The sequence below is a fragment of the Nerophis ophidion genome, linkage group LG17 (assembly GCF_033978795.1).
Source record: "Nerophis ophidion isolate RoL-2023_Sa linkage group LG17, RoL_Noph_v1.0, whole genome shotgun sequence".
Classification (NCBI taxonomy): Eukaryota; Metazoa; Chordata; class Actinopteri; order Syngnathiformes; family Syngnathidae; genus Nerophis; species Nerophis ophidion.
In genome coordinates, this window is record NC_084627.1 from 12,095,741 (window position 1) to 12,108,413 (window position 12,673).

The window sequence follows — 12,673 nt, forward strand, 5'->3', positions numbered from 1 at the left end:
TATGAGGAAAAGTGTGTTTGTCAGGTTTAGTTTGTGACCCCAAGATGCAGAGACGGAGGCAGGCATAGAGTAAGAAAACATGATTTAATTTAAATACTAAAACAAGAACAAACTAAAGGGCACTAACAAAAGGCGCGCACGAGGCGGATAACAAACTTGGCTAAGAACAAAAACACTTACTGTGACACGACGGAACTATGGCATGAACAGAGTGAAGAGAGGTAAGCACAGCTACAACGATAAGTAATAATGACATGGACAAGTAGTGGTGACAAACAACCGGTAGAAGCAACAATAATCCAGCACTGACTGGAGGACAAAGCAGGTAAAAATAGGAAATCGGGCTGATTGACACCAGGTGTGGCCAGGTGCCAATCAGCGCTCAGGGAGAAAAAACAGGAAACAGACAAAATAAGAGCGCTGACAGGAAACAAAGATGGGAAAAACTGAAACATAGCCACACTGTCAGGGACAAGCCTGACAGTATTGTTGTGCACCTTTATCCTGATCTGCACCAAAACGTTATTCCCGTCTAATGCTCCATAAAGTTGCATGGAAGTCTGCATGTGTAGTGCTTGCGTAATCCTGCCAATGAACAAAAAGATGTTTTAATAGGTGAAAAAAAAGATGTAATTTGCACCTTTGTCCAGATCTGCACCGAGTTTTGACATTTACCCATAAAGGCTAAAAGAAAGTGCGTCTTCTTTCTACTAAAAAAATAAATAAATATGTGTGTACCTTTATCCGGACCTTCGCCAAAATTAAATTTTTTTCTTCCTTGGCTCATAATTGGTGGAATATATTTGGAATAACCCAAAGAAGAGAGAGAAAAAAAGCTGCACCTTTATCCAGATCTGCACTAATTATTGAATAACTTGGCTAATGCCACACGGCTACAAACAATTGCATGGAAATTGCCTGTTTTTTTTGTTCTTTTTTTCAACAAATTGACACTATGAGCAAAAGTGTATTGTTGTGCACCTTTATCCTGATCTGCACCAAATTGAGCGTGCTCGTCATTATGTGGCGCACCAGATGGCATTTTTTCTTTCCTTCATGCGAATGTTTCTGCCACTGAGTGCAGGGCCTGAGTCCGGGATGTTACGACACCTACAACGCAGACATCGACTGCCAGTGGATCGACATCACGGACGTCAAACCGGGGAACTACATCCTCAAGGTGAGCCGAAGTGAATTATATTTATATAGCGCTTTTCTCTAGTGACACAAAGCGCTTTACATAGTGAAACCCAATATCTAAGTTACATTTAAAGCAGTGCGGGTGGCACTGGGAGCAGGTGGGTAAAGTGTCTTGCCCAAGGACACGACGGCAGTGACTTGGATGGCGGAAGCGGGGATCGAACCTGGAATCTTCAAGTTGCTGGCACGGTTTCTCTACCAACCGAGCTATACCACCCCAACAGTCTCCAGCACGCTCTGGCGAAATATTGTACGCTACCGCTTTTTATTTGGACTTTCCCTGTTTACATGACAACAGCTGTTTCTAAAAGAATAAGGGGGTTTGTAAACAGCCATTGTTTTCGGACACATTAACACAAAAAAAAAATATGCCTCGGGCTTGGACTGGTCCTGGATCGAGCTTGGGCAGGTCTTGGATCAAAATAGATAAGCCCTCCCGTCTCTTCCCGTCGTACACAGCGGAATATTCCAAGCCTTTGAACGGAAAGTTTTTTTTGATAATTTACATTCAATTTTTCTGACAGTGTATACATGAAAATGAGCTAAACAAGATCAATCAATCAATCAATCAATGTTTATTTATATAGCCACAAATCACAAATGTCTCAAAGGACTGCACAAACCATTACGACTACAACATCCTCGGAAGAACCCACAAAAGGGCAAGGAAAACTCACACCCAGTGGGCAGGGAGAATTCACATCCAGTGGGACGCCAGTGACAATGCTGACTATGAGAAACCTTGGAGAGGACCTCAGAAGTGGGCAACCCCCCCCCCCCCCTCTAGGGGACCGAAAGCAATGGATGTCGAGCGGGTCTAACATGATACTGTGAAAGTTCAATCCATAGTGGCTCCAACACAGCCGCGAGAGTTCAGTTCAAAGCGGATCCAAGACAGCAGCCAGAGTCCCGTCCACAGGAAACCATCTCAAGCGGAGGCGGATCAGCAGCGTAGAGATGTCCCCAACCGATACACAGGCAAGCGGTCCATCCTGGGTCCCGACTCTGGACAGCCAGTACTTCATCCATGGTTCATCGGACCACAAGGGAGGGGGGGGACATAGGAGAAAAAAGAAAAGAAGCGGCAGATCAACTGGTCTAAAAAGGAGGTCTATTTAAAGGCTAGAGTATACAGATGAGTTTTAAGGTGAGACTTAAATGCTTCTACTGAGGTAGCATCTCGAACTGTTACCGGGAGGGCATTCCAGAGTACTGGAGCCCGAACGGAAAACGCTCTATAGCCCGCAGACTTTTTTTGGGCTCTAGGAATCATTAATAAGCAGGAGTTCTTTGAACACAGATTTCTTGCCGGGACATATGGTACAATACAATCGGCAAGATAGGATGGAGCTAGACCGTGTAGTATTTTATACGTAAGTAGTAAAACCTTAAAGTCACATCTTAAGTGCACAGGAAGCCAGTGCAGGTGAGCCAGTACAGGCGTAATGTGATCAAACTTTCTTGTTCTTGTCAAAAGTCTAGCAGCCGCATTTTGTACCAACTGTAATCTTTTAATGCTAGACATGGGGAGACCCGAAAATAATACGTTACAGTAGTCGAGACGAGACGTAACAAACGCATGGATAATGATCTCAGCGTCTTTAGTGGACAGAATGGAGCGAATTTTAGCGATATAACGGAGATGAAAGAAGGCCGTTTTAGTAACGCTTTTAATGTGTGACTCAAAAGAGAGAGTTGGGTCGAAGATAACACCCAGATTCTTTACCGAGTCACCTTGTTTTATTATTTGGTTGTCAAACGTTAAAGTTGTATTATTAAATAGAGGTCGGTGTCTAGCAGGACCGATAATCAGCATTTCCGTTTTTTTGGCGTTAAGTTGCAAAAAATTAGCGGACATCCATTGTTTAATTTCATTAAGACACGCCTCCAGCTGACTACAATCCGGCGTGTTGGTCAGCTTTAGGGGCATGTAGAGTTGGGTGTCATCAGCACAACAGTGAAAGCTAACACCGTATTTGCGTATGATGTCACCTAGCGGCAGCATGTAGATGCTGAAGAGTGCAGGGCCAAGGACCGAACCCTGGGGAAAGATAGCATGCTAATGTTAGCATGCGTCAAGTACCAAAATGTGCAACTCTGAGGTGTTACTAAACCGTCCTCTGTCAAGCGAAGGTTGGTAAGTTGGGTAAGTATGAGTTGGGTAAGTATGAGTAGCACATTACACATGTAGCACATGTACCATATGTCCCGGCAAGAAATCTGCGTTCAAAAGACTCCGGTTTATTAGTGATTCCTAGAGCCCAAAAAAAGTCTGCGGGCTATAGAGCGTTTTCCGTTCGGGCTCCAGTACTCTGGAATGCCCTCCCGGTAACAGTTCGAGATGCTACCTCAGTAGAAGCATTTAAGTCTCCTCTTAAAACTCATCTGTATACTCTAGCCTTTAAATAGACCTCCTTTTTAGACCAGTTGATCTGCCGCTTCTTTTCTTTCTCCTATGTCCCCCCCTCCCTTGAGGAGGGGGTCCGGTCCGATGACCATGGATGAAGTACTGGCTGTCCAGAGTCGAGACCCAGGATGGACCGCTCGCCTGTGTATTGGTTGGGGACATCTCTACGCTGCTGATCCGCCTCCGCTTGAGATGGTTTCCTGTGGACGGGACTCTCGCTGCTGTCTTGGTTCCGCTTGAACTGAACTCTCGCGGCTGTGTTGGAGCCACTATGGATTGAACTTTCACAGTATCATGTTAGACCCGCTCGACATCCATTGCTTTCGGTCCCCTAGAGGGGGGAGGGGGGTTGCCCACATCTGAGGTCCTCTCCAAGGTTTCTCATAGTCAGCATTTTCACTGGCGTCCCACTGGATGTGAATTCTCCCTGCCCACTGGGTGTGAGTTTTCCTTGCCCCTTTTGTGGGTTCTTCCGAGGATGTTGTAGTCGTAATGATTTGTGCAGTCCTTTGAGACATTTGTGATTTGGGGCTATATAAATAAACATTGATTGATTGATTGATTGACAATATGTCACATCATCATATATTTGTGTTTATTATGGGAGTCAAATGGGGGTAAAAAGTGTGTGCAAATATGCCAATCAAATCTTTTTTAACCCTTGAAATAGGCGGTCCATGTAGTTTAATTATTATATATATATATTTTATATATATTATCCCGGAAAAGGGTGGAGTGCCATCTCCGGGTTGGGGAGGAGACCCTGCCCCAAGTGGAGGAGTTCAAGTACCTAGGAGTCTTGTTCACGAGTGAGGGAAGAGTGGATCGTGAGATCGACAGGCGGATCGGTGCGGCGTCTTCAGTAATGCGGACGTTGTACCGATCTGTTGTGGTGAAGAAGGAGCTGAGCCGGAAGGCAAAGTTCTCAATTTACCGGTCGATCTACGTTCCCATCCTCACCTATGGTCATGACCTTTGGGTCATGACCGAAAGGACAAGATCACGGGTACAAGCGGCCCAAATGAGTTTGGGTCTCTCCCTTAGAGATAGATTGAGAAGCTCTACCATCCGGGAGGGACTCAAAGTAAAGCCGCTGCTCCTCCACATGGAGAGGAGCCAGATGAGGTGGTTCGGGCATCTGGTCAGGATGCCACCCGAACGCCTCCCTAGGGAGGTGTTTAGGGCACGTCCAACCGGTAGGAAGACCCAGGACACGTTGGGAAGACTATGTCTCCCGGCTGGCCTGGGAACGCCTCGGGATCCCCCGGGAAGAGCTAGACGAAGTGGCTGGGGAGAGGGAAGTCTGGGTTTCCCTGCTTAGGCTGCTGCCCCCGCGACCCGACCTCGGATGAGCGGAAGAAGATGGATGGATGGATGGATATATATATATTTTTAAACAAACTAACCTTAGCCTTTAAAAGTTTTTATTTTTAATATGTGTAGCGAAGCCTATTTAAATCCAATTTTTTTTTTTTTTTTTTAACAAAACTCTGTCAAGCAAAGTGTTTAGGAATTTCTGAGTAATCTCAAGCGTGGATCCGTCCACAGGTCAGCGTCAACCCCTTCTACCAGGTGCCCGAGGAGGACTACACCAACAACAACGTGCGCTGCGATGTCCGCTACACGGGGAACTACGCCTACCTCTCCGGTTGTCACGTGTCCACGTGAGTGACGTGTTGCATTCAAGGACCCTCGTCAACGATCACTTCATCTGGTTTCTGTTTGTCGGCAGGTATTAATGGAGGAGGACTGGCGGCTGTGTGACGGACACTGAGGAGGAGCGCATATGAAAGTCTTTACAAGTTTGTTTAGTTTAGACGTGACTAGAATCTGACTGTTGTCTCTGCATGCTGTGTTCCTTCTTTGTGTGAAAGCCATTGATTTGCCTCTTTTCTTGTTTCCCTTTAAAGCAGGGGTCACCAACCTTTTTGAAAGCAAGAGCTACTTCTTGGGTACTGATTAATGCCAAGGGCTACCAGTTTGATACACACTTAGATAAATTGCCAGAAATAGCCAATTTTCTCAATTTACCTTTAATAAATAAATCTATATATATATATAAAAAAAATTGGTTTTTCTGTATGTCATTCCGTCGTACATTTTTTTTCTTTTACAGAAGGTTTTTTGTAGAGAATAAATGATGAAAAAAACACTTAATTGAATGGTTTAAAAGAGGAGAAAATGTGAAAAAAATGCAAACCTAATTTTGAAACATAGTTTATCTTCAATTTCGACTCTTTAAAATTCAAAATTCAACCGAAAAAAATGAAGAGAAAAACGAGCTAATTCGAATCTTTTTGAAAAAATTAAAAAAAATAATTTATGGAACATCGTTAGTTATTTTTCCTGATTAAGATTAATTTTAGAGTTTTGATGAGATGTTTTAAATAGGTTAAAATCCAATCTGAATTTTGTTAGAATATATAACAAATTGGACCAAGCTATATTTCTAACAAAGACAAATCATTATTTCTTCTAGATTTTCCAGGACACGAAATTTTAAAAGAAATTCAAAAGACTTTAAAATAAGATTTAAATTTGATTCTACAGATTTTATAGATTTGCCAGAAAATTTTCTTGGAATTTTAATCATAATAAGTTAGAAGAAATATTTCAATAATATTGTTCGTCGTAAAAACAGAAGCTAAAATGAAGAATTAAATTAAAATGTATTTATTATTCTTTACAATAAAAAACGTTAATTTACTTGGAAATTGATTTAAATTGTCAGGAAAGAAGAGGAAGGAATTTAAAAGGTAAAAAGGTATATGTGTTTAAAAATCCTAAAAATCATTTTTAAGGTTGTATTTTTTCTCTAAAATTGTCTTTTTGAAAGTTATAAGAAGCAAAGTAAGAAAATAAATGAATTTATTTAAACAAGTGAAGACAAAGTCTTTAAAATATTTTCTTGGATTTTCAAATTCTATTTGAGTTTTGTCTCTCTTAGAATTAAAAATGTCGAGCTAAGCGGGACCAGCTTGCTAGTAAATAAATACAATTTAAAAAATAGAGGCAGCTCACTGGTAAGTGCTGCTATTTGAGCTATTTTTAGAACAGGCCAGCGGGCGACTCATCGTTGGTGACCCCTGCTTTTTAAAGCATCCAAAATCATAAAAAGCTTTAAAATTGTTTTGAAATGTAAAAAAAAAGAAGAAACATTTAGCCTTTTTTTTTTTTTTTTTTTTTTTAAATCACTGTCAATGTGACAGTCTAGTGCACGGGTGTCAAACTCAAGGCCCGCCACTTCATTTTATTTGGCCCTGGAAATAATATTTATAAATAAAGTACTGTAACTTTTCTTACTAAATGTATTATTTCTATCTATTTTGGGAGAAGAACTCCATTTAACCGCAATTTATGTTAACTTAAATATTGTCTAATTATGCAAATAAAAATATATTATCCATATTATATCCATCCATCTATCCATCCATTTTCTACCGCTTAGTCCCTTTTTTTGGGGTTGCGGGGGGGCGCTGGTGCCTATCTCAGCTACAATCGGGCGGAAGGCGGTGTACACCCTGGACAAGTCGCCACCTCCACACAGGGCCATCCATATTATATCCATCCATCCATTTTCTACCGCTTGTTCCCTTTTGGGGTCACGGGGGATGCTGGCGCCTATCTCAGCTTCAATCGGGCGGAAGGTGGTGTACACCCTGGACAAGTCGCTTCCTCAACACAGGGCCATCCATATGATATCCATCCATCCATTTTCTACCGCTTGTTCCCTTTTGGGGTCACGGGGGGTGCTGGTGCCTATCTCAGCTTCAATCGGGCGGAAGGCGGTGTACACCCTGGACAAGTCGCCACCTCAACACGGGGCCATCCATATTATATCCATCCATCCATTTTTACCGCTTGTTCCCTTTTGGGGTGACGGGGGATGCTGGCGCCTATCTCAGCTTCAATCGGGCGGAAGGCGGTGTACACCCTGGACAAGTCGCCACCTCAACACAGGGCCATCCATATTATATATAATTTATATATATAAATATATTATATAAATTATAAGATATCCATCAAATTGTACAATGTAAAAGTTGCAATACGGTAAAACTGTGACATTTGCTGTGGTTTTTACAGCATTTTTCTCTAAATGAAAAACACTTTTTTTTTTTACTATAATAAAACTGTAGTGCCGTTTTGGCATTTTTACAGTAATACAGCGAAAAATCTAGTTGTTGATTTGCGGTAGAAAAAAGAAACAAAAAAAATTGGCGGCTCAGGTGCCAAAATTTTACTGTAAAATTGCAGTTTTTTTTAATATACGGTAAAAGCACAAATGTAAAAATATACAACAACATTCTGGTAACTGAGCTGCCTTTTTTTTTTATACCATACAAACAACAGTAATGTTTTTCCATTTACAGTAAGATCAAATTATTACAGCTTTCCATATTTTATTTTATAGTTTAGTTTTTAAAAAATCGACTACTAAAATGCCCTCCATCCATCCATCCATCCATCTTCTTCCGCTTACCCTAGGTCGGGTCGCGGGGGCAGCAGCCTAAGCAGGGAAGCTCAGACTTCCCTCTAATATTATTCACATGCCAGAAGCGGCCCTCTGGGGCCGAACATAACTGCGATGTGGCCCTCAGTCAAAACGACTTTGACACCTCTGGTCTAGTGAGTCTACTTTGTTTTAGTGTTATTTAGTAGTGGGTTTAAACCGTGTTTTAGAATGAATTTAATTTGGAATAAAAGATGGTATTATTTACAAGAAATATTCATTTACCTGCCTTTGCAATTTGTCTCCCTCTATTTTTACCCACTATACTTCATTTTTTTACAAGGTAGTTTTGATCTTAAGGATGCAGATGAACCAGGTTGAAACGTGAGGTAAAAAATGGGGAATTTATTAATAAAAGAAATAAAAAGCAAGAGCAATGGGGAAGTACTCGGAAAAAAAAGGAAAAACACTTACGGGAAATGTGGAGAAGATGGCATCCACACATACGAGCACACTTGCAATAAGCATCAAAAAGTATCGTCTATGTTCACCAGAGTCGAGAATAGATGACATCATCAACAATGTCCCGACAAGCGAGGTAGAAAAAGGGTCAACTTAAATAGTTTTGATTGCAAAACCCAAAACAGGTGAAGGGAAATGCTCTGGGACAAAAGAGAAGCAGCCATTGGGAAACACCAACAAAACCGGAAAGGCCGCCAAAGTAAAAGCACAGGACAGGAACTAACACAAAACACCGGCGAACACCAACAAATTTTCTTGTCACTTCATCTTTACAGCACGTATTGAACTGAAAATCAAGCCTATTTATTTCCTCTAAGCCTTAAAAAATGACCATAAATGTCGTTGTTTTGCAAAAAAATAATTGCTAAACTAAATTTATAATCTTCATCCATAACAGTGTTTTTTAATGATTTTTTTTTTACATACACAGTTGCCAAAAACACAATCAAAAACATATAAAATGCTCTTTTTTTTGCCAAACAAGTAACCCACAAAAAAGATTTTAAATAAAATAAAAATAATGGTAAAAAAAATAACTTGCACCAAGCAAATGAGTACAGGCAAATATTGACAAAAGGCACTCATGGGAAAAATACAACAAAACCGAAAAAGCTGCCAACATAAAAGCACCGGACAGGAACTAACACAAAACACCGGAGAACACTTAACAAAACCCAACAAAGAGCCGGGACAATTTTGTTGTCACTTCATCTTCATAGCACTTAATGAATTGTGTTTAAAAAATTAGAATAAAAGTGGTTAGTTTGCGAAAAAGTGTCAGGTTCAAACACCAATGGCATCTATTAAACAGACAAGAAGCAAGGAATTAAATGGAGACAGGATTCAATTTAGCTCAATTGAGGAGAAACGTCTGGGCTGCAGCTCCGTAAATGGGTTGTACTTTTATACCGCTGTTCTACCTTTTTTTTTTAAGGAACTCAAAGCGCTTTGACACTATTTCCACATGCACGCATTCACACACTGATGTGCCATGCACGGCGCTAACCAGGACCCATCAGGAGCAAGGGTGAAGCGTCTTTCTCAAGGACACAACAGACATGACTAGGATGGTAAAAGGTGGGGATTGAACCCCTAACCCTCAGATTGCTGGCACGGCCACTCTCCCAACTTCGCCACTCCGTCCCTCGTACAGTTTTCCACCACGCTCCGACGGAAGAATTGCACGCCTTCTCTTTTATTTGGACTTTCCCTGATTACATGGCAACAGGGGTTTGTAAAGGGAGAGGGGGTCATAAACAGCCGTCGCCTTTGGTCACAAAACAGTTCGAAAAAAATACGCCTGGCGCTTGGGCAGGTCCTGCTTTCTCTCTGCTTTGTAGAACTTGGGTCAAGATAAGATCTTCCTGTGGACCATCGTACACAGCCGAGTTTTACAAGCCTTTTTGCTTGGTAGCTCATGTGATAACTTACATACAATTATGCTGACAAAAAGAATTGAATTAATAATCTTCATCCATAACAGTGTTTTTTTTAAACATTTGTTTAATATTTTTTGGGGACATACACAGTTGCCAAAAATACAATCAAAAACATATAAAATGCTCTTTTTCCCCCCAAACGTATAAAATTAAAATATTGGGACGAATAAATACTGAGTACAGGCAAATATTGACAAAATGTCACTCCTGATTGGGCCCAACAAGGTGCAACAATACGCGAAAGTAAACAAAAGGCTCATCAATTATCTCTATTTAAGTTATGTTTCGATCAGTTTTTTATTTGGTTAATGACTTTTACAGACCCATTTAACTCCACTAGCATAGCTCGGTTGGTAGAGTGGCCGTGCCAGCAACTTGAGGGTTGCAGGTTCGATTCCCGCCTGTGCCATCCTAGTTACTGCCGTTGTGTCCTTGGGCAAGACACTTTACCCACCTGCTCCCAGTGCCACCCACACTGGTTTAAATGTAACTTAGATATTGGGTTTCACTATGTAAGGCGCTTTGAGTCACTTGAGAAAAGCGCTATATAAATATAATTCACTTCACTAATTGCATTCATGTTGAGTTTAAGCACATATTTAATTCCATATTAAAACTGTCATAGGCTAAAATAGTTTTCTGCAGCTATAAGATGCTTCCTAATGCAACTTAAAACAATGTAAGTTGTTATTTGTAGTCAAAAGCGTACAATTGTTTTAATAGACAAAATTGTAGGCATTTGATAAAAAAAATTATGTTGAATAGTTGAAAATTTTACATTAACTCTGGCCAAATTAAGCACTAATGGAATCATAACAAAACAAGAATGCGAGGAAGTTTTTCAAATGCAATAAACATATTTTTCATTTTTTGTACTATTTTATACTACTGTAATTGGAAGGGGAATAATTTGATTAGTCTCAATAGGTAAAATAAAATGGACTCTCAATATTTGTGTGATTTGAAGTGAAGTATATTTATATAGCGCTTTTTCTCTAGAGACTCAAAGCGCTTTACATGGGGAAACCCAATATCTAAGTTACATTTAAATCACTGGGAGAAGGTGGGTAAAGGGTTTTGCTCAAGGACACAACGGCAGTGACGAGGCTGGCGGAAGCGGGGATCGAACCTGGATCCTCACGTTGCTGGCCAGGCCACTCGACCAACTGAGCTATACCGACCCCCATTTATCATAAATATCAAACACCTTAAAAAGCAGTTTTTCCCGCTAACTGGACAAACTGAGTGGAGTGGTTTGTTTTGTTGTCTTTTGTGTTGCCAATTGCAATGCTATTGATTTTTTTTTGTCTATAGATATCTTAGTTAATATGTTTTTTAATGCCATTTTCGCATTTTTCAAAAAAAACAATTTTTTATGAAACCCTGTAGTCTGTCGTAAACTGATACAACATCCATCCATCCATCCATCCATTTTCTACCGCTTGTCCCGTTCAGGGTCGCTGGCACCTATCTCAACTGCATGTGGACGGAAGGCGGCGTACACCCTGGACAACTCGCCACCTCATCACAGGGCCAACACGGATAGGCAGACAACATTCCCACTCACATTTACACATTTTCCCCCCTAATTGGACAAACTGAATGAAGTGGTTTGTTTTGTTGTCTTTTTTGTTGCCAATTGGAAAGGTATGGATTTTTTTGGTCTTTAGAGATCTCATTTAATGCTTTTTAACGCCATTTTCGCAAAATTATTATTATTTTTTTTTTTTCAAATAAAACCCTGTAGTCTGTCACAAACTGATGCAACATCCATCGATTTTATACCGCTTGTCCCATTCAGGGTCGCAGGGGGTTGCTGGAGCCTATCTCAGCTGCATTTGGGCGGTAGGTGGTGTACACCCTGGACAAGTCGCCACCTCATCGCAGGGCCAACACAGATAGACAGACAACATTCACAATCACATTCACACATTTTTTCCCCCTAATTGTACAAACTGAGTGGAGTGGTTTGTTTTGTTGTCTTTTTTGTTGCCAATTGTATGGATTTTTTTGGTCTTTAGACATCTTATTAAATGCTTTTAATGCCATTTTCGCAAAATTCTAACTTTTTTTTAATGAAACCATGTAGTCTGTCGTAAACTGATGCAACATCCGTCTATCCATCGATTTTATACCGCTTGTCCCGTTCAGGGTCGTTGGAGCCTATCTCAATTGCATGTGGGCGGAAGGCGGCGTACACCCTGGACAAGTCCTCACCTCATCACAGGGCCAACACAGATAGACAGACAACATTCACACTCACATTCACACATTTTTTCCCCCTAATTGTACAAACTGAGTGGAGTGGTTTGTTTTGTTGTCTTTTTTGTTGCCAATTGTATGGATTTTTTTGGTCTTTAGACATCTTATTAAATGCTTTTAATGCCATTTTCGCAAAATTCTAACTTTTTTTTAATGAAACCATGTAGTCTGTCGTAAACTGATGCAACATCCGTCTATCCATCGATTTTATACCGCTTGTCCCGTTCAGGGTCGTTGGAGCCTATCTCAATTGCATGTGGGCGGAAGGCGGCGTACACCCTGGACAAGTCCTCACCTCATCACAGGGCCAACACAGATAGACAGACAACATTCACACTCACATTCACACATTTTTTCCCCCTAATTGTACAAACTGAGTGGAGTGGTTTG

The 12,673-nt window shown here is 40.9% G+C and overlaps 1 protein-coding gene across 1 annotated transcript; it reads left to right on the plus strand.

Annotated features, from left to right (window-relative positions):
- Positions 1-202: 202 nt before the first annotated feature.
- On the plus strand, positions 203-7,018 carry LOC133536650 (protein-lysine 6-oxidase). The gene is made up of 4 exons (XM_061877271.1): positions 203-221; positions 1,080-1,180; positions 5,156-5,271; positions 5,340-7,018. Exons 1-4 carry the CDS (start codon positions 203-205, stop codon positions 5,344-5,346), a joined length of 243 nt encoding a protein of 80 aa, XP_061733255.1. The 3' UTR covers positions 5,347-7,018.
- The last annotated feature ends 5,655 nt before the right edge of the window (positions 7,019-12,673 follow it).

Bases quoted from the DNA above. Each gene is read 5' to 3' on its own strand.
- LOC133536650 (XM_061877271.1), top strand. The intron at 1,181-5,155 runs GTGAGCCGAAGT...ATCCGTCCACAG, and splicing joins CGGGGAACTACATCCTCAAG to GTCAGCGTCAACCCCTTCTA.